A 27,040-nucleotide genomic window follows, 5' to 3' on the forward strand; every position below is an offset into this window, starting at 1 on the left:
CAGTGATCTCTACAGCAGTTAAAACTCTCAAGATTTCTTTCATTGTTCTCAGAATACCGAAGTATTTGGTGTATGAAAGGTATAAATTTGATCTTTTTTTTTTTACCTCTCTGAAAAGAAGGCGTCCAGGGAATGTCACAGGCAGGTGGCAGTGAGCGTAAGGGATGCTGTCAGTAAGAAAGGTTCATGAGCAGCAGTCTGTACTATTTATTGATGCCAGGCTAGCTGCAAACACTGCACATCCTCCACAGAGGTCTTCAAGTGTAATTTTACTTATAAAATATTGTTACAGCATAATTTGTCAGAGCCTTACTCAAAGCAGTGCATTTGCATCATAGGAAAACATTTTTATCCCACCATTTATTTTAATGTTTGACATTCCAAATAACAAGCATTTGTGTTGTCCATATTGCTTTGGGATGCCTGCAGTGGAACAAAACTCCCAGGCTTTCATTTCTGACTACTGGAACCACTTGGGTGCACAAGCACTACCCCTACTTTTGATATTGCACCATTGGTACTATCTCATGAAGATAACAATTTGCTGATTTAACATACTGAAGTTGCTGTTATTCTATCAGTGTAACTTAGCTGTAAAGTCTGATTGCCTCCTTCTGTTAAGACATGACCAAGAACGGGAGAGCAGCAAAAACCTGACTTTGATCCCTCCAGTGACTGTAATATAGACCGCCTAATAAACTTTTATGGATAGTTGCACATTTTTATAATAAATTATATTCTTCAAACCACGCTCTGAGTTTAGCTAAGGCTCTCATTGATGGCATTACCTAAACCAAGGTCCCCTCGGACAGCCAGCCCCAGCAGGCCGCCCCAGTCCCTCACCAGACTACCCCTCACCACCAGGCGGCCTCCACCAACCAGCCCCTCCCCCGCTTGCTGAAGCGACACCCCCTCAGCACCCCCTTGGGCTCTCTTCCCAGAAGGCCTTTTATAAAGTCGCGATACGGTGCGGGTCATTCGGCGAGGTTTTATTTTTATATTTTATTTTGTTTTGCTCAGAACGACAACCAACCGTCCCGCTCCAACCCCTCCGCCCACAAGAGCTCCTGGCACCACCCCCGCGGCTCACCGACCAATCAGAGCGCGCCCTCCCCTCCCCGAGGCTCGGCCCCGGTAGCCGAAGGGAGCCGAAGCCCTTCGGCCGTTTCCGCCAGCGGAGCGACGACGGTTGGGCTCGGGGCCGAACCACTTCGGCAGTTTCCGGAAGCCCGGAAGGGAGGCGGTCGAGCGCCTTCGGGTGTCTCCGGCAGGGCCGGGGCTGGCGAGGGAGGACGGCCGGGGTTCCCGCCCGGCGGCTCGGGGCCGGCATGCGGCTGCTGTCGCGAGCCCTCCGCGCGGCGCACGGCTGCCGGGCGGCGACGCTGCCCGCCCGGAGCTACCGAGCAGTGCCCTCCGGGGGCAGCGCGGCGGCGGGGCCGTGCCCGCCGCAGCCACGGCGCGGTCTGAGCGGCCGGCCCTGCTTAGACGGCCTGTTCGCCACCAACGCATTGAGCCGCCTCCTGGAGGCGCGGGCGAGCGGCGAGGCGGGGCCGGAGCTGGCGGCGCGGATCCAGCGGCTGCGCGACAAGGAGCAGGAGCTGCGCGACACGCGGCAGCTGGCGGGGCAAGGTGAGGCCAAGCGAGGGGAGCCCAGCGACCTGACCCGGCCCGGCCCGGCCCCGCCTCCGGGGCCGCTGCCGGGGGGGGGGGGGGGAGAAGGCGGGCTGTTGGGCCTCCTGGGCGAGCGGGGGTGATTTGCATAGCCCGAGGGGCGATTTGCATAGCCCGGCGCGATTGGCTGAGCGGCCCGCCGGCTGGGCGGGGGGGCCCGCCTGGCACCGCCTACCTCCGGCAGTGCCGGCTGCGCGTGCACGCGGAGGGCACGTCCCGGCGCGGGGGCGCGCCCCGGGGTGCGGGATGGGATCCGCGCTGGCTGCAGTTGGCAGCAGCAGAGCTCCCCAGGGACGGAGTGAGAACTTACCTGTTTTCTTGGTTATAGTGTTTTTTTTTTTTCTCCTTTAAACACAGATCTGCACGGGTTCACTTCAGAAGTAATAGAATTTATTACCTATTTGTGCTACCTCCGTAAGCATTCACCAGATTTGTTAATGCTTAACAAATGTTCAACAGAAGCGTTAACTACACTCTGTTACTATGGATGGTGGAGATGACAAACATTGTTGGAAAACAAATCGTATTTCTTATTTTCTTCCATCCCGCAGTGAAAATAGGAAATGCATCCTTTGAACAAACTAATGTTTGACCCAAACCTGTTAGTTTCCATTCCCATGAAATGGAATGAAGGATTTTTTTTTCTCCTTTCAGAACCTGCTGAAGATGCTGGTGTCATTAAAACCTGATGTAGAAATTCAGCAAGTGAAGTGAACATAAGGGTTTAGTCACTAACTATAAGAAATTCTATTGCTCATCCTTAAAAATATTTTTATTACTCTTAAATGATTTTAAAGCTTATATTGCTTTTATACCTTTAAATATGCAACTGGTATTAAATAGATTATTTCTTATTATTTAAATAATAAATATCTGGTCTGACTGTAATAGACATACAATTCCTTAATTCTTTTCCTCATTTCTGTTGGCTTTAATATCTAGCCCTTGAACAGTCAGTAAAAAAAATTAAAAGTAGATAGTTGCAGGTGATTGAGTTTGCATGTGTGAAGTGTTACAGTTAGCTGGTCAACCATACATGCCTCTTACCAGCTGTAGGTAAAGCATGCCTGTTATATAAACAACTTACACGTGCCTATTTTTTGCAGTTTCCTTCTTGCAGAGGTGATTCAGGGGAAAAAATCAGATATTAAACTTGATCTGTAAATTCAAAAAAATGTATTTTAAAATTGTGTTAGTGACTAAATGCAATTACAGTGATAAAAAGGTGTAGGTTTACAGTGACAGTGTACCTCCAGTCCTGGCTGAATTCATGTAAAAGCTCACCATGCACAAAGAAAAAATGGTTAGCATCTTTCCCTTTCTTCTGCTGCAGTTACATGTCCCTGTGTCCCCCTACCCGCTCTTTAAATATAAGTGCCATTTTCTTATTTTTGGAGTTTAGTTTTTTTCTGGGCACATGAGCTGAGTCAGTGCAGATCAGAGGCAGCTTAAGCTGAATTTTTATTTTTCCATGTGAAGCTTGATCCTGACCAGAGAGGGAAAAAAAAAAATGAGAACATTTTAATTTATTGAAACCTTGGTATAGAAAAACAAGTGTAATTCTAAAGTGTTAGTGTTGATCAGTCAAGTAAGATCTTGAAATTTCAAGTTCCTCTTATTATGTGAGGGTTCTTTCATACCTTTTTTCATCTTAGTGATAGAAGTTTTGCAGCTGCTCTGGAATTACTTGATGGAGATGGAATACTTGAAGTTACTGCTACTGACTGGAGATTTTTATATAAGGCGATAGGCTAATAGTCCTTTTAATGAAGAGTGTTAATTGTGTGGCTTTTATGCCTTTTAAATCCTTGACGTTCCTATCGCAGGGAAATACAAAAAGCAATTCCTTAGAATCTCAGAGCAGTGGAGATGGGAAGACCCTTCTGGAGATAATCTAGTCCAACCTGCCTGCCCAGAGCAAGGTCATGCACAGCGGGCTACTCAGGGTCGTATCTGGTCAGGGTTTGGCTATCTCCAAGGGCAGAGACTCCAGAACTTTTGTGCGCAACCTGCTCCAGTGTTTGACCACCTCCACCATATACAAATTTTTTCTTGTGTCTAAGTGGAACTACCTGTACTTCAGATGTTTCTGCATCTCCCACTTGAACACTACCAGAAAACTGGTACATACTGTTTATCTCCATTACAGATCATAATATTAATCTAATTTTTACATAGGTTTACTGTGTTTTTTGTTTGTTTAGTAGAGTAAGTTCTTCGTATGGTTATTTTTCAGAAGTTTTTCTGAGAGTGGCACTGATTTAAGTCTGAGGATTAACCATGCTCAAATATTCCAGATGAAAGTGAAGATTTGCGGAAGCTTGCAGAAAGGGAAATCATTTCCTGTGAAGAAGAGATAGCTGAACTGAAACACCAGGTTAGATTCCCTTTAAAAGCCTCTATTTCTTTGCCATTCTTAAACAAAGCCAAATCGTCATCATTGAAAGAAGATGTATGTGATGAACTTTTCTCTTACTCCCATCCCCACCCTCCTCCACTAACTATAATCCTTGACCAATGTCTATTATCTGCGTTTTTCATTTTTCTTAGATGGTATATAGACATATATACCATCTGCAGATGGTATATAGATGGTATATAGGCCTGTAAGTGCCTACTTAAGTCTGAAATTCTTTGAATCAATACATCTTGGTAAGTAGGTGTTATGGTTTGTCTGGTCTGGATGTGCCTTTGTGGGTGTTCAGCTTTTATCTTTTAGAAAAACTGAATTTATATGGTACCCCACACTAGTCTTTTGTAAAAAAAAAAAAAAATAGTTTAATACTACGTAACTGCTGTAGCCTGCTATCTTATGTAGATTCTACATAGTATCTATGGTATTTTGTATCAGATACGTAGATTTATGTAAACAAACTGTTACATATTCCTAATCTTACAGATGAAGTAGAAGCTGGTATTCTCATATTTTTTTATTCCTTTGACAACAATACAACAATCATCCTATATAAAAATATATATATATATATATATATACACACACACACTAAAAGGAGTAAGAGAAGGCTGAAGTAGAAAGAAACATTACCTGATGCTAGTAAAAAAAAGAATGATTGAAAAGCGTTCATAAATCATCCAGAATTTTAATCCAGTCTGCAAATTTACTATTTTTTATGGGTCAGTAAAACTTCTTTTAAATACATAAAAATGATGCAGCAGAATTACTGTTGAAGGAATGTACTCCAGAGCATCCATACCCTCTTAGTTCTGAAGTGGATGTTGGGTTAAAAGGGAGTTTGGTGGGAAGGGAAATGCTTGGTTATCTTGCAAGAATAATTGTGTATCCTATGCTGTCCAAACAGTGCAGTGTTTCTAATTTATGAAAGCTTCTAATTTATGAAAAGTTCTTTGAAGCTTTGTGGGTCTCGAAAGAAGTCTTTTGTTACTGCAAACAGACACAGCGAGCCTTTCTGCAGTGCAGCATCCTCCCCTCCCTCTTCTTGACTGTATTAGTGCAAGGGATGTCAGAAAGCACTGAGAGGCCAGCCCTCTGGAGAATCTGTGAGTTAACACAGGAGAATGCAGAGTAGATCAATTACAGACTTGCATGGCATTTTATACAATCTCAGTTCTGGATTGAAGTGCCAGAGGGAAATCTTAGATGGGTGTTTTTGCATTCACAGATAGTATTGCTTTTGATTCCTTCAGAAGAAACAGACAACAGTGATCTTGTCATGGAAGTAACCGCTGGAGTTGGAGGACAGGAAGCCATGCTGTTCACGTCAGAGATATTCGATATGTATCAACGATATGCTGCCTATAAAAAGTGGAAATTTGAAACGTTAGAATACTTTCCCAGTGAAATAGGTCAGTAACAATAAAAAAAGTGTGTAACTTTTTAATTTAAGTTGAAATGTTTATTCCTAGCCATTTGAATTTCCTAAGTGCAGGAAACTGAATTGTGTAACTTATTTTCAGAAGCAGAGGTAGAATGTCAGGGTACAATTTTCCTCAGCTTCTGTATTTGAGAGTGAAATTACATTTGAGAAGTACTGCTGAAATATGCAGGGAAAAAATGTCATTCAGTAGTTTCAAAAACATATAAATAAAACTAAGTGTTTGGAGGAAGGAAATGCAGAAAGTCAAGTAGATGTGTTTTAGCTTTATATTAATTTTACAAATACAGGTTACATATTTCTTGTGTTTATAGATCAGTTTAGAGGCAGGCTGAAAGTCCGTTTATTATTTCTTGGCAGAGAAGCAAACAGTATAATTAAAACTAGTCTTGGTGTTTAATCCAAAACATCTTGATTTTTTTGAAATGTCAACTTAGGGTTTATATAAGGAAATGGGATGTTTGGATAAAGCTTGTGAGCTAGTATAACAGCTAATGGATCTGCAAAGTGGAGGAACTGTTGAGACAGCGGAGAGCTAAGACATCTAATTATTTAAGAAAGCCTTTGAGTAAAATTTCACAAGTAGTCAAATTTAGCAGCTTAATGATGCTTGTGAAAAGATATTTTTCTCCGTCCTCTCATTTACTGTCTCTGTGCCTGTCTAAGCAATCCTACCTCCATTAAGTCCTCTTCTGATGTGCTTTCCCTTAAACTGGCAAAGACTGTGCTTTCTCAGACTAGAATTGTCTTTTGTCTAGTTTGAGTTGAGTCAAATTCTCAGCTAACATAAAATAAGGAACAGTGCATTTGAATGAGAGGAAATGGAAAACTGGTTCTTTTGGTGATGATGAGCTGTTAAGTTGGTCATCTCAGGTAGCAGTGTGTTTACAGAGATGGGATTGATAGGTTTACTTAACAAACAGAGGCAGTGATGTTTGTTTATTAATTGTAGCTTAATCCAGCTGCTGTGTAAGGTTGTTTTACAGAAATCAGGCTTCTGTCTTTGTGCTGCTGCTGACACTTCTGCACTGGCACTTTCATCTATGCAGAAAGTCTCATTACCAAGTTAATTCAATGGACAAGTAGCACACAAAAACCCAATTAATTTTCAGGTGATCCAACACAGGAGAAAAGGAAAAATGCTTATGGGGAGAATGGAAGCAGAAATGTGTGTCTGCTAGTGGTGGCAGTGAGAAATCAAGACCTTTCTGTCCAGGAGCAAGAGATTTGGTCAGCTCAACCTAACTGAAACAGCAGTCTGAAACATGGAGACGTGCCCAAGTGATGGCAGGGATTAGTGTTTTTTTTTTTTTTTTTTTTTGACTGACAAATTGCTAGCCACAGTTCTCAGAAGGCCAAATCTGCTGACTCTGTGTTAACAGATCTGCAAGCTTGCTGTCATACGTGCTGTGCTGAGTAAAGCTAGCACATTCCGGTAACCTACATCATGCTGAGTATGATCGGTAGGTGGATACTTATGCAGTTTACAACTTGTAGCTCAAAATGGCTGTGAAACTTTAACTGTGTTTGTACTTTCATCAGCATCCTTTTCTTCTTTTTTTATAATGGTGGACAGTTAATTCGTAGTTTTAATTATGCTTTTGTTCTTAACTGTTCTCTTGAATAGGTGTCAATAGAAAGTAATGGGTAAAATTAAAAGTAATCCTTTAAAAATTGGATTTCGTTGGAAAAAAAAATGAAGAAAACAGTTTGCTTGTGAAACTTTGAAGATGGGAGAAGCCAGGATGTCAGAGTATGCAACCTGTAAGAAGAACTCATCTCTTTTTAGTCAACAGTTAATTGCAGAAGTACTTTTAGCAAACTTTGAGAAACGTATAGCATCTTCCAACTCTTCTGTTCACAGAGTCCAAAATGTGTCATAAATAGTATTTTCAACTACTTTGAACCTTTTCTGTTCTTTTCATGTAGAAATTCATAAAAAATAAATATCCATGATTCTCCTAATTGAACTTCTCGTGTCAGTGAGCTACTTTGCTCTTCTAATGAGGGTCTTTCCGTGCCTTAAGACCTTTCTTGCCTAAGTACAGTTTTTGATTCACTGTTAATGTAGTGAATAGATTATAAAAATTGGTCTGCGTGGAGGAATATAGTCAGACATCATAAATTGGGAACTTGAAAGTCTAGCCACAGGCTTCATTTTGTTGTCTGTACTCATACTTCCAAAGAGGAAGGCCCATATCTTCACCTGTCAGATAATGCTGATATAATTTTTTGCGGGATTTCACTTGCATTTCTGAGTTCTTAAAATCATTAACAATTCAATTTTTAAAAGTGTTATTTTGGTAAATGTGTTCAAATGGGAACTTTTGTTTTAGAGTTCTTGAGTAACTTACTTCAAATTCAAGCTCATGAACATGAACTCAGTTTTTCTGTTTCAGAATCTCCTAGAGTGGCTACTGTTAATTCAGTTAATATACAATCTTGAATTTCATGAGACTTGAATTCAGTATTGACTATTATCTAGACATGTTGTTATTATTAATACATTTTCTTATGGTCAAGAGTCCGTTTGCACAGTTCAGGTGATGGGAGGGGCAAGAAGTTGTTGCATGTTACAGCACAGCTCGCTGCTGAAAGAGGAAAGTTCTGTTTATCCCCATTTATCCCTAGGCAAACACTTCAGCAGCAGCTCAGTCAGTTCAACCTTCTGAGCTGACAGAAATGTATTAACTTTCTTTTAAAATCAAGTTGAATCAATGTGGTGCAGGTTAGATGAGTGTAAGTGCCATGGGGAAAAGGGATAGACCTTCTCATGATGACTAGGGGACTGGAACATCTCTCTTATGAGGAAAGGCTGAAACAGTTGGCCATGTTTAGCCAGGAAAAGAGAAGGCTGAGAAGGGGATCTTATCAATGTATGTAAATATTTTAAAGGAGGGTGTCAAGGTGATGGGGCCAGACTGTTTTCAGTCATTCCCAGTGATAGGATGAGAAGCAATGGGCACAAACACATGAGGTTCCAGCTGAATATGAGAAAACGCTTCTTTATTGTGAGGGTGACAGAGCACTAGAACAGGTTGTCCAGAGAGGTTGTGGAGTCTCCTTGTCGAAACCTGCCTGGGCGTGATCCTGTGCAGTGTGCTCTAGTTGACTCTGCTTGAGCAGAAGGTTGGACCTGATGATCTCCAGGGTTCCCTTCCAACCTCAGCTATTCTGTGATTCTTCATTTTGTATGCCAAGAAGAGGATTTAAGGACAAAAAGAGATCTGTCCTTTCCAGTGAAGCAACACTTGGATCAGGTGAACACCAGCAGCCATATACAACCATCAGAGCAGTTTCGTAGCTTTAACAGGGGCAGTCCCACCTTCCATGTTCCTTCTATCTCAGCCCTCGCAGTTTTGAGACCACAGTGCTAATTGGATCAATCTGCTGATCCGGCTTGAAAGCTACCTATTGTTACAGGGTAGTTTGGTCAGGTCTGACTCAACTAACACTCCTGTGATTGCAAGAGGAAGGGAGCTGTGCTTGACTACTCTTTCGGTGAAAGCTCAGATCTTAGATATTGAACTCACACCATCAGAGACATTCTTTTTAATGCCTTATACAGTAAATCACTCATACATAAATCTAATAAATATCTAGCCATTTTTCCTTTTTGAAACTGCTAGTCTTTAATGGATATATATGTATATTTGAACTGTTTTGTCTTGCTGAGGGCTTGCCTGTGTGATGAGATTAATATTTAGGAAGGTGGGATGTAAATTTACAGAAAAATAAAGGCAGCCCTATCCTTTGTTTGCCTCTTGCAGTGCATTTTCAGATCTTGCTCATTTGTATGAACATACATCTTTCAAAGCTTGAGAGGCTGGGAATAAGTAGTAAGGTAGAAGCATTGTAGATGGCATTGCCACTACTTTCCCATATAAGTCCTCAGTTTCACTTTGTCCATGCTGTGTTGAGTAAGAACTGAGGTAAGGGTATTCGCTGGTATACCAGCGGGTTGCATCTCATCCATGCTTAATTCTTACAGACTGCATGAGCAAAAGCAAGGTCCTATGTTAAAACGTCAAGTTTACTCATTTCAAGGAGTTCCAGAATTTGACTGAAGTTTGAAAGTGAGCATATGTAAATATGGTGAATGTTAAGCAAAGCTGCAATTAAGAATTAGTCTGAATCCACTCTTAACTGACATTATTGACCTACCCCCAAGGAATGACACTGTGCAAAATAGCACATTTGAGATTTAACACATACATTAAAGCACAAACCCACATGTCATTGTTTATCCGCTGCTGCTTGCTAGTGGCATGTGGAAACGTATCAGACTTTGTCTCAGTCTGGTTATAAGGTGACGCACAAAAAATTGAGGGAGTGCAAACATGCACCCTTCTTCTGTGCACCTCACCTTTTCAGAACAGAAGGGGACACTTTCAGTTAGAGGTAAACATAGAGCTAGTAAGGGCTAGCTGTGTTCGACAGGCCTGTGCTGTTGCTGCCATATTGAAGATTTTTGGGTAAATGGTTTGCTGAATTTTCATTGGATTTGACTGTTTCATATTAAAACCTGAGTTTACCATGTGTTGGTAAATAGTTGATTTGACGCAGTACAACCTATATAAATGCCTGTCTTTCAAACCAGTTTCTCAGTCTTGCGTTAAGCCCCACGTTGCCACAGGCACACGATCATCTCCATGAACATAAACTCTCCTGAATAAGTCACGTATGCAGCTGCAGCTCAAATATACAGGTTGTACCCATGATACCCATGATAGATGTACCAATCCCAGAACAAGTGAGGGAGAAGAGACAGAACATTAGCTTTTGCAATGAACTGCTTATTACGTAATTAATGCTTGTCAGGAGTGACATAGAACTGTGGACATTCAAGTTATTTTAACTCCTGATGTGGCTTTTTTTCTTCCTCATGTGCAGAAGTTATTATGTTTTTTTAGTATTTGTTTTTATATATATCGGGGGAAGTATGTTTTGATGCTAGCATTGCAGTCAACCTCTGAATTATTTAAGGCGTTATTTTAGGTCATATATAAGATTGTTTTAGAGTAAAGAATTATTTTGTTCATTGGAGTACTGTTCACATAATCAGGATTTCACAGTACCTGTTAGAATGCACCTTTCTCCTTTAAACTGAAGACTTTGAACAGGTATTCTTATTAAATTGTGTGCTTTAAGGTCGTATTTATTGTAAACATGATGGATTTATCTTACAGAATTACTAGTAGATGATGGTTATAAATTGGGCTGCATATGTTGAACAATGCATTTGATTCAAAAATGGTACAGATTTGTACAACTGGGAGCAAAATTTTAGAAGTCACAAGGACAAGAATGAGGTGAAAGAGAAAGGAAGAGGCTGTGCAGGCTATTTTCCACAAACCTGACTGTAAAAGGAAATAATTTTTAGTAAAGTTATGAGGGAATGATACATTTCTGTAGAAAAAAAACATTTGCAAACCTCAGTAGTGGTGTAAAACCTGGCCTGTGTTCTGGCCAATGACTTTGTTCTGTGCTGTTACAGCATTATCAGATTCTTTGTTGTCTTCATCTTCCTTTTTTATAAAGCTGTTATTTTGTCCCTGTGGTAGATTTCCTTAGTCTAGAGAGAGCCTAAAATGGTGCTTCTGAGAAGCATGTGTGGGCCTCTCATTTTCATTGACTGTGGGTTCATATTGAAAGACTTCGACAGCAGTACTCTTTCAAGGTCTTCTATTTCTAATGATTCCCTTGGCACATCATTCCCTGTTCTGAGAATGGGATCTGAGAACTGATCTGGATTAAAAAACGAAGCAGGTTTCAAAGAAAAAATGAAAAAAACACATTTATTTGTAGTGTCATCAGTTCTTTAATCCTTCAAACAGTTTTACTAGCAAAATTAAAGGGATTGCACACTTTCAAACAAGAAGGAGACAGAATACCATCAGCTGGTATTGCAACAAACTTGTCTTGAAGCCATGATTATATTGGGTCGTACTTCCAAGTTCCAATTCTGATGGTTAGGTGCTAGCTTTCAGTACATTGCTGTCAAATGTTTTGCTGGGTATATGGATAAGGGGGACAGGAGCTAGAGTTCTGCTCGTTCTAGAAGATTAAAAGAGTAAAATGAAATGAAAGAGCAAGGATGGGATGTGGGTAGGATGCATGAAAAAGATGGGGGAAGAAGAAAGAGTAACATCAGTCATCACTAAGTTAAAGACTTTGGGTATTATTATTTTTTTTTTCCAGTGAATGGTGGGTTTCTCAAATACCAGTCAAAAGAATTTGATGTAGTTTCTGAAGGTAGCTTTGTGTGCATGACTCAACCTTTTTATGTGTATAAAAAATAAAATGGACTTTGTAAAAAGAACTTGACAGGCCTTTACTTGACATTTTGTGTGAGTGCGTATGTCTGGTTTTAGAGTTTTCTTACATTTTTGGTATAATTCTGCCTAAGCATTTAAATGGTAAACTCATAATTTTAAGAAACAAAGAAACAACTTAATAAATTTTAAGAAATAATAAGTCAACAATGATGCTAAATAGAAAGTCTGAAATAGAAAAGCATAGAACGAACAGTTTTTCTTAGTTTTACAACTGTTTTTCTTTTTTATTTAAGGTGGCCTAAGACGTGCGGTTGCCAGTATAGCAGGTATTGAGGCTTACAAGTACATGAAATTTGAAGGAGGAGTGCATCGCGTACAGCGCGTGCCAAAGACAGAAAAACAAGGGCGCATTCACACCAGCACAATGACTGTTGCAATATTACCCCAACCCAGTGAGGTAATGCTTTTTTAGTATAACAGACGTTACCGTAAGCAATGCCATGTTGCTGATATCTACATCTTCTCTGTCAGTCTTAACTATTCTCTCTTAATGTCTGGGGTTTTTTTGAATCTTAAAATTTTACATCGTATTTTTTTGTTTATTTTTGTCTAGGGAAATAATTTCTGTTTTTTCCTCAAAATCTTAATCTCAAAAAACTTACTGGCAGTTTACTTCACAATAACTTGAAAATTTGCTGTAACTGTGCCTTGCATGTTCAGTGGAAAATTTGACACAGTTGCAAAGGACTGAATTAGTTTAGAGAGCTCAAAGAGGTTTGTTTTAGCACTTTCTCTTCCACAATTTTATAGTATCCTCACTTTTCCCTTCCAAAATGTATGAGTGACAATTTTTTCTAACCGTATTTGCTTGGCTAAAAAAAACAAGCTAAGAATTAAAACTTTGTTTGTATCTTTGTTTCATGTTGACCTAGCAAACTGCCAAAAGATGTTATTCCCTCCTGTTCTCCCTAAGTTGTCTCGTTACTTCCTCACAGAGATCACTCCATTCCATAACCAGAAAAATCAGTGTGTTTTATCTGAAACCCATCTAGTCAAGTTCAAATATTGATTAACTTGTCTGGGAGAGGGTGCAGAGCTTTCAGAAGACAGGGAAGATTAATGCTGAGGGATGGTTGTATCTTAAACTCCCTTGTCTGATTTCCCAGCATTTAGTAAGTGGATCTGAGCTACCACTCATAAACCAGAAAAAAAGGTTTGATCTTGCCTGAGTGTGACTTATAAAATAAACCAACTATGTGTATTTGACATTTTTTTCCTCTTATGACAGATGAAACTGAAAATTAATCCGAAAGATCTGCGAATAGAAACAAAGAGAGCTAGTGGAGCTGGAGGGCAGCATGTCAATACCACAGATAGTGCTGTACGGATAGTTCATATTCCAACAGGTGCTTCACTTTTTCCTTACCGTAAGATCTACATTGTAAAACTACTATCATAATTTCCTTTGGAACAACAGTTTCAAACATGGCTAACAGTAGAGCAGAGTTTTTGTAAAGGCTTTATGTGTGCAAAAGTATCCCTAATATTGAGTTTAAAAAAAGGGGGGGGTAAAAAAAAGTCATGCGCCTACTCGTTTGTAATAGTGAAAGCTTTAGTAGGTAACTATCCATTTTGCCATTAAGCATGACACTCTTGAAGTATTCAAACCAATTTCTGTGAAAAAAGTTATATTTAAGCTTTCGACTAATGAAAAAAGACAGAGAAAAACAAATGTTAAAATCTGATGATTTGCCTTTTCTTGACTGTTCTCTGAAAGAGAGGTTGGCTCTTTTTCTTTATTAAAACATTGATTTAAGTATCATCTATTGCATTATGATGCCAGCTTCCATTTGTCTTCTGGCTCCTTTCCAATAGATTACAGGCATAATTAGGAAGTCCACCCCCAGGGCTCAGGTTAGGGAATGTAAGAGGATGGATAAGATACGCCCTCAACGACTACCTGATTTTAGCTATCATATCTTTTTTTATTGCCATTTCTAAGCTTTTTACTTCCTTTTGAGCAATCCACAACAGCTGTCTTGACTTTCATTGCTTTTTAACTTTTCCTCTTCTCTACCACAAACATTAGTCAAGTTTTACAGCCTCAGGGTAATCCTGAGCATGCTTATCTTCACATATCCAGATTTTTGCCACCCATTTCTTCATATTTATCGAAGACATAAATCCATTCTACACTTGTTGCGTCACCTCAGTAAAGTAGAAGGTAAATAGTGGAGATGGTAGAATTCCGTTTAAGATACGGTAACAAAAAGTTACTTCAGATTACAAGAGTTTTGTATTGTCTCCATGTTTGGGGAAAAAAAAAAGACCTTAGTTTTTGCTGGTGGCAGTTATTAGTTTTTGTTATATAAATCTTAAAAGATATTGCTTTTTTGTGATTATACAATAGAGATGGTTCATAAGGTTTTTTGTATTTCACCTTATTTCTTGAACTTTTCTTGTTCCATCTTTTGTATCTTTGTTCTTCTTGATCTCTCTTCCTTTACAAATGTTCTTTTCCTTCTTCTCTCATCCTAATTCTGTTTACAAGCCTTCATTTTGACCCCAAAAGTTGTTTTTAAACAACTCTTTCATATATCATATATAAATAATCTTACCAGAGTTACTTAAAATAAATCCAAATAAAAACTTAGCTTGTACTATCTTCTTCCTATATTTCTTCTCCCAACTGTTTTGTTAGGCTGTTCACTTTGTGTTTTAAGTCAAATTGTATATATATTTTGATGAGGAAAACCACGCTTTTTAAATTTCATTTTAAGAAAACTGTGCCCACTTTGGTCTGTTCTGTATACTCACTGCCTAGTGTATATTACTGCTATTTAAATCCTAAATTTCCTGGAACTGTGGCCAAAAACTACAGGTATTAAATGAATCTTATATAAGTCAGATCACATTGCGTGTCTTATTTCATGTCTACCTGTTCAAATCAAATTTCTTGTCTTCTGGCTTAAAGTTTGCACTCTTCCAAAATGTATCATTAGACACTAGTGAGCCTCGACTTTTACATTCCTAGTCCAAAATAGGTGTTGGAAGAAAAAAAATAAATGATTATTTTAATTTTTAACATAATAAAAATATTAAGATAGGGTTTTGACATTTCTAGTGTGTGTTAAGCGTTAAATCTCATGATATTTTTGGCAGGGGTCACGTCTGAATGTCAGCAAGAAAGATCTCAAATTAGAAACAAAGAGAAGGCTATGCAAATGCTTTGTGCTAAATTATACAACATTAAACTGGAAGAAGAAACCAAAAAGAGAAATAGTGTTCGAAAGATTCAAGTAAGTTTCACTTTATAAAGATAGAATTCTATATGTGCATATGTTTTGGGATGTTTTATGCTATGCTCAGCCACAAATAGTAAATGGAACTATAGAGGAACAGGAGTCCATTAAGGACTTATATGAGGGGGGAAAAAAGAAAATTACGTTCTTGTTCAGTGTAAAGGTTGTGTGTTAGCCAGACTTAACGTTTCAGTGGTATGTAAATTCTAGAGACTTAGTGAAACAAACTGGATTAGAGTGTGAAGAACTAGAATAGTATTAGAAAAAAATATAGTAAAATAGGTCTTTTACATGTTTAAGTGTAATTAGTGTGACTACTGAACTAGTCTAAGTACTATATATTTGTATTAAATATTTATGGGAGGAGAAGAAAGCTTTTCCTTTAAATGTTTAATCAACATTTCATCCTTTTTCTAAGAAGACTTTTAATCAGTTTTATAAACTGATTCTTCTTGTTTGATAGATTGGGACTAAAGGAAGATCAGAGAAGATCAGAACATACAACTTTCCACAGGACCGGATTACTGACCACAGGATAAGCAGATCAGTGCATCATATTGAGAGTTTCATGTTAGGGGAAGAAATGCTAGATGAAATGATACAAACTCTGAGGGAATATGCTGATTATGAATCTTTGATGGAAATTATTTCAGAAAATGAAAAATGAACCTTTCTCTTTGACAAGCCATTTCAATAGATGTAGATGCTCGTCTGCCAAAGGAACTTTTTGGAGTACCATCCAGAGAATAGAACTGCTTTTCAGATCATGAAAGATACCACATCTTGTTTCCTCATGACTGATAAACAGTTTTCTTACTTGCTGAGTAAAAGACTTTATTGCTGCAGCAGTACAATTAAGTAAATTTGACTGGTCCAGAAGTAACTGCAGTTTTTAACCTTCTCCGCTGAGAAGATGTTGATACACCACACCCAAAAGGTATGCATTAAAAACGAGCTATTTCTAGTTCCAGATTTCATTTAAATGGTAGTTTGAACATTGATACAGTGTCAAGTAGCTTACTTGAAATAACAAAAAATCCCTTTTTGTTTGAGTGACAGGAAGAAAGTGATAACTAAATGAAAACAATACTAATCTGAAGACATGTTAATGACTTAAAAGTGACACAGGAGAGGGAGTTCTTCAAAGTGCATCTCTTCACGTGTTCATGGCCTGTTGGCCCTTATTAATCAAGCACGAAGAATTGTTGAAGAATATTGTTCCTTGTTCCACAAGAGCTCTGGAAGCAAAATGACAAGATATGTGGAATCTTTTTGAAAAGAATGGTTCTGTTCCTGAGTCAAAATTGAAAAGAACCAAACAATTTGTAATGTTTATCTTGAAGGCTGGTATGATTTCAATCTCCCATTTCAGGAGTGCAATTTCTCCTTTGTTTTTAAATGGCTCCATTTTTTTTTGATTTTTCTGAAATTTACGTAACATGAGTGGCATCTTATTATTTTGACCTATTCAGTTTAACAACATCTTAAAACGTTTGATCTGTGAAAGCAAAATAACACTTTTTCCTTTCTAATCTACTGATAAATGTGCACGTTTATATCTGCGGGTAAATATGTTTTGCAATCCCAAATATATATATATATATATATATAGTAACAGAAAACCTCCTACCTCCATCCCATGTTATCCCATCGTGCATCATGTATGCATGTGTGTATACATGCAGAATATATTTGAACTGTAGGTACCAGTAAATAAGAAATCAGAACCTAAGGAAAGAATGTTACCATGAGTACAGATGTTTACTTTGAGAATTCTAATTAAAATTAGTGTAAGAAATCAGAGTAGGAACAAAGTAAACGCAGCACTTTGCTACAGATAGCTTATTGAAATGCATTATTGAAGGATGCTAGATAAAATTCGGGAAGGAATGCAAAAACAAAACTGGGTGTTATCAGTTTATCTTCTTTCATTATACGACTGCAGTTGGAACAAAAGCACATTTAAAAAAAATAAGTGATTCTATACTTTTTTATTAATACCTTGGTCAGCTTTATTTTCTAGGAAATACTGCACGGTAACGATGATTACATTCCAAATCTTCAAATTAAAGATGCATACGTTATTTTGAGATGTTGGAGTGCCTGTATGCATGAGGTGAGATAAATCTTGAGGCCTTTGTCTAGATTTACTGGAAGATTTACAACTCCAGCTGTTACCTAAGAAAGTGAAAATATACAGAGCGCTTGATGTGTAAAATGTTTAGGTATTGATTGGAGCAGAGTCCTGGACTGAGGTCTTCATTCCTACCAGAGCAGTGCTGCAAACGGAAAACTACAAAGCAATTGTCACACTCTTCCTGACTTAAAGCCAGGTTTGATGGAAGGAATTTGAGATTCCTTCCCTCTAGCTTCATAGTTCTGTAAGCAAATAAAGGACATTAACCTGGTCTAAGCACTGGCCTACTGCATAAAACGCAGGACTGTTTGGGTCTTTGTCACCTTAAAACCTTCCTTGATGTTCCAGCTGGTGGCCTTGCTGGCCAGATCCTACCACGCTCAGAGCCTCCCTGTTCTAGTCTGCCTCCTCAACAGCCACGAGCTGCATCATTGCCTTGCGAGTGGCCACCCTTGAATCTGTGTGAGAAAAGCCAGACATCTTGTGGTCCTGGCAGGAGGCTGGCAGAGGTGTCTGAAAATGAATGTGGAACTGACAGTGTTGTACGAGGTGGACTTCCGTACCCTGTGTCACACCTCCTTGGTCAGTCATGGCAGGCTTTGCACCATAAGGGCTGGAAGTCTCTTTTTGGCCCTGTATTCATTTTAATGCAAGACTTGTTTGTAGTCTTGGTGCAAGTGCAGCTGTGAGAGGATATTTTCAGGGTGGTAGGATCCCTTCCCTTTTACAGCCTGTTCTCCATCTGCTGCCAGCTAGCAATGTTCATCATACTTTAGAGGAAACACAGGCATTTCATTTCATTTCACCCACGTGCTAGCAGCAGCCTGTCAGCCAGGGGGAGGCAGGGAGATGTCAGCCCCGCCACCAGGCGCAATTCCCGGGGGGCGAGTTCACGCTCGGTGCGTGCAGAGCCGAAGCGAACGCCGCAAACGCGTCCCTTTGAAAATAACCATGGCTGCAGGAGGGCAGCATCGGGGAGCCTGATGCTCCCCGGGAGCGCAGAAGCCGCTTGCTCTTTGTGACCACCGGCGAGGGAGCGGTGCGGGCAGGACCGGAGCCGGGAGGCGCTCTCCTGCCTCTCCCTGCTCAAGCCGCCGGCGGGCGCTCTGCGGGGGGCGAGCCCGTGCGGGGCCGGTGGGTGCGGGTGGCGGTGGCGGTGCCCGCGCCGTGCCGGGTGCCGGGCGGGAGCCGCGGCCCGGGCGGGAGATGCCCTCGGCCCCGCCCCCGGCGCGCGCGCGCCACCGCCCCGCCACTCGGCTCGCTCCTCGCCTGCCAAGGAGGGAAAATGGGAGCGGGGCCGGCCCCGCCCGCCGCGGCTCGGATTGGCCCCCGCCTCCTGCCGGCCTTCCCCATTGGCCGCGTCGGCAGGGCCGCCGGCTCCCGATTGGCCGGCGCGGTTTTGGATACCAAATTCAAAGTTTTTAAAAGTACCCGGCGAGGGCGGCCGCGCACTCACTGCCCGCGGGACGCGGCGGCTGCAGCCCTGCAGGTGAGCGCCCGCCGGGACGCGCCGCGAGGGGCATCCCCGCCGCTGCCGGGGGCTCGGGGCTGCTGCGGGGCTCCGAGGGGTTGTACCGGGGCTGTACGGGGCTCCGGCGGGGCTGGGGGGGTCCAGGGGTCCAGGGGCGCTGGACGTGCTGCGAGGGGAGGCGGGCAGAGGGACCGCGGCTGGGCAACCCCCCGCGGGGCTGGATGGCGGCCGCCGGACCCGAGCCGCATGCGGGGCACTGCTCTCCCCACGCCGGGCCAGCAAGCGCTGATCCCGCCGGCGGGCAGCGGGCGGGCGGGGAGGGGCCGCACCGCACCGTGCTGTCTCTCCCGCGGGGCCACGCCGCCGGAGGGGGGCATCCAGCCCTACCCGGCCCGCCACCACCATTTTGAGGGGAAACCCGCCGCCAACGGGACCCCTGACGGCCCTGAGGGGGCTGCAGCAGAGCCCGCCCGGAGGGGGGTCGGGGCCGGTCTGGGAGCCCCCGGGGCTGGGCCGAGGAGGGACCATCGGCCGCACCGCGGTGGGGAGGGGGCTCCGGGGGGCTCCGCTGCCACCCGCCTCGCTCCGGGTGTACAAAGCCGTGGGCGCTTTCCGTCCTATCTTCCTCCCCTCTTCCCCCAAACGTGGGCACGAAGAAGCGGGTATTTCCCTGGAACATCATGAAACGTTTCCAGTTCTCCCCTACTTTGCCCTACGCCACTGGGAGTGCTAAAATCCCCTCCCCAAAATACCTGCTCAGACTGGGGGGGTTATTTTTCATGCCGATTGTGGAGCATATTGGCAATAATTCCCCCTTAGGGCTAAGGCGGCAGCGATGGCTTCCCTCTCCCCTCCAGCCCTCGCCCATCCCCCGCGGTCGCGAATATAGATAGCACCACGCACGGGGGGAGGGGAGCAGAGCAGGGCAAGAAGGGCTCCATTTCCTTATAGCAACTACCAGTCCCCATGCCTTCCCTTTGCACCCGCTTAAAATCCTGCTCGTAAGCAAGACCCCTGCTTCACCTTGACCATTGTCTAAGGCTCCTTGCACTCCCCTGTAACTCACCCGGGCCTGTTAGCGCACACGTTTTTCCTGTGCCACCCACCCTCCTCCTCTTTAAAAATGCCAGGTACCTGCCCTGCACCAGTAGCATTGCTTCTGGCCATGCACACAGACCGTTCAGGCAGCTCTGGCCTGGCTCTGCCCCTTGCCTGGGCACTCTGCTGTCACTCAGTGAAGGCCTTTGGACTCCCTCCCACCAGCGTCCCTTGCATGGACTGCAAATGTCCTCATCATACCATTGCATCCAGGGCAGGAAGTGGAGGCACTGGTGTGTCTGAAACCAATCTGTACTGGTGGAATGGTGGCAATGTAAATCATCCACTCACTTTGCTCATCCCAGCTATATGCAGCATCAAGGTCAAATTCTGAGAAGAGAAGATCTCAGGTAGATCTAATGTGTGGCTGATCAAATCCTTAGTTCCACTGGTTTTATGTGTTTAGCCACTAGAGGTGTCATTAGATAATAGATTAAAATTCCTACTTTCAGAAGGAAGGCATGATCACTTCTTTGAAACAAAACCAGTTTGTGCTGCAGTTTATACTATGTTGTAATAATTTCCTTACTGTCACTTGCAGGATACAAATAAAGCAATGAAATCAAATATTAGCCACTCTTTCAAAATGAAATGCGATTTTGGTTGTACATCTCTTCGCACTGGGTTCGTGCCATCAAAGACTGCTGGAAAAACAAGACTGGAAGAGTCCTGCCCCTCGAATTATGAGGAAGGTTTGTATAAAAGCTGTGCTGAAGAGCATCAGAAAATACTCCGTAGTGAATCATATCCTGCAGCCCCCAGAAATCTAGATCTTGAAGATGAAGGAAGGCCTGTACATAACAAAGAAAACAAACAAATAAACCAAAGACTTGATGAAGGGATCTATGAAGTGGAGGCACTGGAAAATAGTAAACTTAACGAGGACAGTGGTTATTCCTCTATGTTAAGTAATCAATTCAATGATGCAGTAGAACATGAAGATAGTATACCCTTGGCTGGAAATCTCTGTGGCACACCAGAGCATTGTCTCATGAAGAACCAAAACCAAGTACAGTTTTCAAAGAAGACTTTGTTGCCAGTAATCCATTATGAAAAAATGATTTGCTCAACTTTGAAAAAAAGTGGTAAAAGAAATCTCAAATCTTGGACTGCTGTAGACAGAATTGTTTTTAGGGGAAAGTCTGAATTTCACAACCTAATTGGAAAGAAAATGGGGTTAGATGGAATAGACATTCTTGCTGAACTCTTCCAAAAGAACCTGAAGCATATATTAGCAAACATCTTAAGGCATCTCAGTGACATGGACTTAATAAAGTAAGTATTTTGATCTTCAGGTATTTCATGGTGAAAGCAAACTACCTAATCAGATGGCCTAATGTTTTAGATACGTGATTTGTGACATTTTCTTAGGGGTTAGTATTATGTATTAATATACTAAAACAAGAACTGTTGATGTAATCCATAATATTTGTGGGCAATGTGTCTTTTCTCTAGAAAGTAAAGGCAATAATTGTGAACATTTCCCATTTCTGTATGAAAGAAAAAAAATGCATAAATAGTTATTCCCACTGCTAAATAACAAGTTTTCCGGCTTTCTTAAAAAGATAACTGAGATGTTTGTGTTGTCATTACAGTTTTGCCAAAGTCAGCACAACGTGGAAGAAGATTCTGCAAGAAGATAAATGGGCTTTCCAAATATATAGTAAAGCTGTGAAAAACCTTTCTGTAAGTTTTTGCACTCATAGGATATTTTAAGCCTAAACCAGCTGTGTCTCTTCCCAGCCTCACAGAAGAGATTCTTAGGTTGGGAAGAGTTAGTCACTGAGTGTCTGAGTTTGTCCTGTTAGGATGCCTTATCTCAACCGTTGCTAGTCAATTCATGATAGTTCCATAAACTGACTTTGGAGCCCAAGGAAGGTTGGCTGAGAAGATTATCCTACAAGATATAGATGTTCTTAAGAGCTTCCACATGTCCTGTTTAAAGAGGAAGAAAGGGCAGTGTCAGTTCCAGCGCTGCCCACTAAGCAAACCCTAGATCCTCTCAGCAGAGGCTTGCTTACTTCAGCATCCCCACTCATCCAGAAGGGAGAGAGACTCAAAGATACTAAGTGGTTGACTGTGAGACTCAGATTTTTTGCATATACTTTCTGTCAACAGTCTCTGAAGTCCAACATGTTGGCTACAGACATCCAAAAAGCTTTTTGCTCTGTGAGCTACTCCTAATGCTTATTCGCTGTGTGAAACAATAAATACAAGATCCAGCCACACTGGTGTTTTCACTTTACCAAGGCAGGACTCTTTCAGAACGTTAGGAGTACTTTCGTTCTTTGAGAGAGGGGAAGACAATGAAGCAAAGCTTGGCATCTGTCACAGAATGAGGTAGTTAACTAATCTGAGTTTTCGCTAGTACTTCATGATACTAGGTAGTTGTAATGAAAACAATGGATGCCACTGATATAAAAATTCATGCCATAAAGTTTGATTTTCGCCTTGCATTGTATCCCTTTTTTAACCTGAAATGCAAACATAGAAAATCAGTGGAGGGGAGGGTGGAGTTTACTTTCTAGAAATAAAATGTACAAGCATTTCTATTCTCTGTAAGGATTTAGAAATACTGCTTTGTGCTTTAAAACATTGCAGTGTGGACATTCTGCTTAAATAATTAATGAAGTGTTATTATGAAGTTAAATTGTATTAAGTAATATAAAATGGTTGCAAATGGTGGTCAGAAATAGGGGTCAATTCTATTTGTTTCTAACAGTAATGACTGAGAAAGCTAAGGTAAAATTGTTAGCATACTACCTGCTATGACACTTTATTATTGGAAACCTAGCCAGAGGAGGGATCACAAAAATAAGTTCTTAATTTTGCTAAAGAAAAAGCACTTTGTATTCTATAAACCGTTGCCAGATAAGTCTCTTCTCAAATTTTATTCTTGTTTTCTCTTTGTTAGGATGGTACTAAGACATCAGAACATGCTGCAACAAGGGAGTACGTTCTCTACCGGGCGGCTTTAGCTTCAGTTCAGAAAGCAACCCCGTCAAACAGCCTAAGTAAAAAAGGCAGCAGATCCAAAGCATCTAAGAATCACAGTAGGCTCATGGAGTTTTCAGAGGTAACTGGTGGATTTCATTCATCTTTAATTTCTCACACGTTGTCTGGCATACCATCAGCTTGTAAAGTGTATTTCTAAAAGTAGTATCTCCAATTTGAAGTGCTTGTAACTCTTAAGTATAGCTGCCAGCTTTTGCTTATTGAGTCTATTTTAACACAGTGGTAGAAACAAAGTGGAGAACATATACTGTGAAGTTGTGCATCTTTTTTCTCTGAGTGTCTAGGTAACATCAAAATAGCTTAGCGCTTTTTTTTTTTTTTGCTTAAATTTTGGCTTTCATCAGACATGAAAACTTTAAGTCATTTCCTTTTACTTCCTGTGGACTTACGATGAATCACGTGTTTTCCAGTTATACAGTCCCACAAAAACTGTCAATTTGCTTCAACACCAATGGGCAATTTCTTTTTTTTAAAAAAAAAAAAACTAAGAAATTAGTTCCTATTTTTGAAAAATGAAACATTAATAATTCTCGTGTTCATTGTGCTTCTTTTTGAACTAATTATCTGACACTGAAATTACCTTTTTAATTACACATTTGTAGCGTGTCCTGTGTTTGGAGTTTTGATTAAGATACTTACTTGGTCAACAACTGCTAACAGATTTCCCTTCACCTTACTATTTTTTATAAAACAGACAAGATATAATGGCATTGAAAAGTATGATCAAAGTGCTCTAATACTAATATACAGCACTTAGTAGCATTAGAAATCTGAAGGTACAACTGTACACTAAAGCCATCTAAATTTATTTTGCCTTGATAAGGAGATATATATGTTTATACACACTGATTATAAAAGCATTTTGTTTTCAACAATTGAGTGACATAAGCTCTAATATACATGTTGAGCTATTTTGAGTGGAGGATCTGTTTTTGTGTCAAAAACGAATTCTTTGGATAAATGTAGGAATTGTTTCCATTTGATATCTCAAGCTGAGTACCCCACAGCTGAGATATCTGGACTCAATTGTTCTCTTTGCAAATGTTGTTAATTCAGTAGAATTCAGATTGCTGTATTTTTTAAAGTTGACTAAATCACCATCTTTGGATGAGATTTGAAGGATTCAGAAGTTTGATATTGGCTATTTTTCTTATTGGTTTGCATTTAGTCTGACTGTCCTTTAAACGTAAGAATTATAAATTACTTATCTCTAATCCAGTCCAAAGTAACTGAAAACCGATAACTTCTGTTCAATCTCCATCAGAACTTGATACAACCATAACTAGGCTAAATTTGTAGTTTCTAGAGTGAGAGAAGTTATAATTTGTTTTGTGGCACATGGTTAATATCGGAGGATGTTTGCAATGTGTTTACCCTCCACTTACGACTTTCTTTGTATACTTTTTTCTGATAGGCTGCCAAGACTTTGAAAAACACTGAAAGCCTTAAAGTCTGCCATCGCTGTGGCTCACCTGCAAAGTATGACTCCTATCTGCAAAGAGCAACATGCAATCGTGAAGGCTGTGGCTTTGACTTCTGCACAAGGTGTATGTGTTGCTACCACAGCTCCAGTGACTGTGTGAGCGGCAAGCCAATAAAATCAAACTCTAAGATAGGGCCACTCCCTGGGACTAAGAAAAGCAAGCAAAATCTGCGGCGATTGTGATCCATCCTGATACACTTTGTCAGATGTGCCATAAAAGATTTCTAGGGTGTAAATTTTTCCGCAAAGAAAACAAAGCCTAAAGATGCGTTTGCATTCTGCCATTATTCTATATTAAAAAAAAAAGTTAATTTTATAATTCCGTTTAGTCATTCTCAAATTCCTAGGAATTGCCACAAATAACCATTTTAAAATGTCTTACTAATTTCCAAGTTTAAAAAAAAAAATACAGGACATGGATTCTAGTAACGTTTTAAATATTGTCTTGACAATTTTTGTCTGCCATGTTCCAGTCTCCAAAAACTTCACCACAAAAATATTGAACAAAAAGCTTTTGGCAAGTAATCTTCTTGGCAATTCTTAGATGCCAACAGGAAAAAAGCTAAGCTGTGTTTTATTTAAATGTTTGCTTTTGGTGTTCCAAAAGTCTTTTAAAAGCATTGATAATGCAAATGTCAAGAGAGGTGAATGAAGTCCCCTTTAAAATAAAATTGTATGAGACTTTAGATTTTATTGTCTTGTTTAAGATTTTGCCTTAATTTTAAAATGTGAATGTTTGTAATGCCATTTTCTCTGATGGTTTATTTGAATCTTAAATTTTGTTGTTCTTCCTTCAATCTTCATTCATTTCAGGAACTACATTTTTTCCCGGAACTGTGATGATACTCTTCCTAGCTTTTTTTTCTTTAAAAAAAAAAGAAAGTACTGTATCTTGGCAATACTGCTAAAAAAAACTGCCAATATTTTCCAAATTATAATATACATTTTTAATATTTGTATATATTTGTAAATACTTTAAATATTTTTTTGTTTGTCTTATAAATGTGAAAATAAATTACTGTTTTCAACAATCTGGTTAGTAACTCTGAACTTCCTGTTTGTTGTCTTAACAGATAACTTTATATACTCATTTCTCATCTTTGCTGGTAGTGCTGCTTAAAATTTCTGATATTTACAATGGCCAAATCTCCTGGTTTTGTGTAAAACCTTCGGAATCCATTCTCATGCTGTGTTTCTGCAGCTCACCTAATGTGTGTTAGTGTAACTGCTGGTAGTTTCTCTTCTAACACATTGTGGCAGATGTTGCCTTGACTGAATTTATGATGCTGTTGTAGAACTAGTTTACTGCCAGTAAACTAATACTTGCTATTCCACAGCAAAAGAAAAAGGCAAGCTTTCAAAAAAAGCCCTGATTATATATATATTTTTTTGGAAACAACTGTTATATGGTGGTTTTTTTATTGTTGTTTTTCAGGTAGCATTTAGACAACTGACTGGGAAGGCAGCACAGTCTACTTGTCCTACTTGAACTTCTGGGATAGTAGTTATCAAATACTGCAGGGCAACATCTTCTGCACTTTAATTTTTCTTGTGTGACAATAGTGGTAGAAACAGGCAGAATCTCTAATTTCTGCATTTACATGGTAGACTGAATCACCTGATCTAAATCTGAGACTTAAAATAAAGGGCTGACAGTTACACCAAGAACTTTCATTACATAAAGTGTCCCTTAGTTGACTTAGAATGAAAATAGAAGTCTTCCATTCCATTATATCTTATTCTAGTAATCAGGCCGTAACAGTTTCACTAGCTGGTCCTGTAGCATAGGCCAAAAAAGAATAGTGTTTTTATTGGAGGGAACACTCCTCAAACAGCAGGTATCAGTCTACAGTTTTGTTTGACATGGGGGATAGGCAATTGTCAGTGACTTGATGCTCCTGTAACCACAAAGACTGTTGGAAGGCTAAAGGCCTAGCGCTGATAGGTAAGAAATAGTGTCAGCAAAAGTTTGTTACCAAGTATTCCTCTGTCTACTGAAATTCCTGTGTCCTGAATAGCACAGACAATTCAATGTGACCTGGACAGAATTCCCTTTTTTCTGTGGCTTTTGAGAAAAGCATCACAGGTGTCTACACTTAGACTCGTGTTGCAGAATATGATACACCTTTAATTAAATGTGACTTAACTATCCTCTTTAATATCTTCATTGATGAGTTGGATGAGGGAATTGAGTGCACCCTCAGTAAGTTTGCAGATGACACCAAGTAGGGGGTAAGTGTCAGTCTGCTGGAGGGTAGGAAGGCCCTGCAGAAGGACCTGTACAGGGTGGATGAATGGGCAGAGGCCAGTGGGATGAGGTTCAACATGGCTAAATGCCAGGTCCTGCACTTTGGTCACAAGAACCCCATGCAGCGCTACAGGCCTGGGGCAGAGTGGCTGGAAAGCTGTGCAGAGGAAAAGGAGCTGGGGATGTTGGTCGACACTCACCTGAACATGAGCTGGCAGTGTGCCCAGGTGGTCTAGAAAGCCAATGGCATTCTGGCTTGTATCAGGAATAGTGTAGCCAGCAGGACCAGGGAGGTGATCGTCCCCCTGTACTCTGCTCTCGTGAGGCTACACCTTGAGTACTGTGTTCAGCTTTGGGCTCCTCACTACAAGAAGGACATCGAGGCCCTGGAGCGTGTCCAGAGAAGGGCTATGAAGCTGGTGAAGGGCCTGAAACACAAGTCCTATGAGGAGTGGCTGAGGGAACTGGGGTTGTTTAGTCTGG

At 40.7% G+C, this 27,040-nt stretch overlaps 2 protein-coding genes across 6 annotated transcripts; both read left to right on the forward strand.

The window, feature by feature from the left end:
• The first annotated feature begins 1,085 nt into the window (after positions 1 to 1,085).
• Positions 1,086 to 17,195, forward strand: MTRF1L (mitochondrial translation release factor 1 like). 3 transcript variants are annotated; one of them, XM_035538852.2, is made up of 7 exons: positions 1,086 to 1,629; positions 3,969 to 4,048; positions 5,313 to 5,496; positions 12,097 to 12,260; positions 13,092 to 13,209; positions 14,966 to 15,102; positions 15,569 to 17,195. In XM_035538852.2, exons 1-7 carry the CDS (start codon positions 1,329 to 1,331, stop codon positions 15,770 to 15,772), a joined length of 1,188 nt encoding a protein of 395 aa, XP_035394745.1. In that variant the 5' UTR covers positions 1,086 to 1,328; the 3' UTR covers positions 15,773 to 17,195. The 3 variants fall into 3 exon arrangements, with proteins under 3 accessions (XP_035394745.1, XP_035394746.1, XP_035394748.1); XM_035538853.2 differs by having other exon boundaries at positions 1,480 to 1,629; positions 3,908 to 4,048; XM_035538855.2 differs by having other exon boundaries at positions 1,579 to 1,629; positions 5,338 to 5,496.
• On the forward strand, positions 15,958 to 25,335 carry FBXO5 (F-box protein 5). Of its 3 annotated transcripts, none has more exons than XM_035538850.2 (5): positions 15,958 to 16,042; positions 20,353 to 21,086; positions 21,407 to 21,497; positions 22,726 to 22,887; positions 24,241 to 25,260. In XM_035538850.2, exons 1-5 carry the CDS (start codon positions 16,019 to 16,021, stop codon positions 24,490 to 24,492), a joined length of 1,263 nt encoding a protein of 420 aa, XP_035394743.1. In that variant the 5' UTR covers positions 15,958 to 16,018; the 3' UTR covers positions 24,493 to 25,260. The 3 variants fall into 3 exon arrangements, with proteins under 3 accessions (XP_035394743.1, XP_035394744.1, XP_050565988.1); XM_035538851.2 differs by lacking the exon at positions 15,958 to 16,042 and adding an exon at positions 17,098 to 17,221; XM_050710031.1 differs by lacking the exon at positions 15,958 to 16,042 and adding an exon at positions 18,463 to 18,731 and having other exon boundaries at positions 24,241 to 25,335.
• The last annotated feature ends 1,705 nt before the right edge of the window (positions 25,336 to 27,040 follow it).

The sequence above is a fragment of the Cygnus atratus genome, chromosome 3 (genome assembly GCF_013377495.2).
Source record: "Cygnus atratus isolate AKBS03 ecotype Queensland, Australia chromosome 3, CAtr_DNAZoo_HiC_assembly, whole genome shotgun sequence".
In the NCBI taxonomy this organism is placed as follows: domain Eukaryota; kingdom Metazoa; phylum Chordata; class Aves; order Anseriformes; family Anatidae; genus Cygnus; species Cygnus atratus.

Bases quoted from the DNA above. Each gene is read 5' to 3' on its own strand.
- FBXO5 (XM_050710031.1), top strand. From the start codon at position 18,528: ATGGGAGCGGGGCCGGCCCCGCCCGCCGCGGCTCGGATTGGCCCCCGC. The intron at 18,732-20,352 runs GTGAGCGCCCGC...TGTCACTTGCAG, and splicing joins CGGCGGCTGCAGCCCTGCAG to GATACAAATAAAGCAATGAA. The intron at 22,888-24,240 runs GTAACTGGTGGA...TTTTTCTGATAG, and splicing joins GGCTCATGGAGTTTTCAGAG to GCTGCCAAGACTTTGAAAAA.
- MTRF1L (XM_035538852.2), top strand. From the start codon at position 1,329: ATGCGGCTGCTGTCGCGAGCCCTCCGCGCGGCGCACGGCTGCCGGGCG. The intron at 4,049-5,312 runs GTTAGATTCCCT...TTGCATTCACAG, and splicing joins TAGCTGAACTGAAACACCAG to ATAGTATTGCTTTTGATTCC. The intron at 5,497-12,096 runs GTCAGTAACAAT...TTTTTATTTAAG, and splicing joins ATACTTTCCCAGTGAAATAG to GTGGCCTAAGACGTGCGGTT.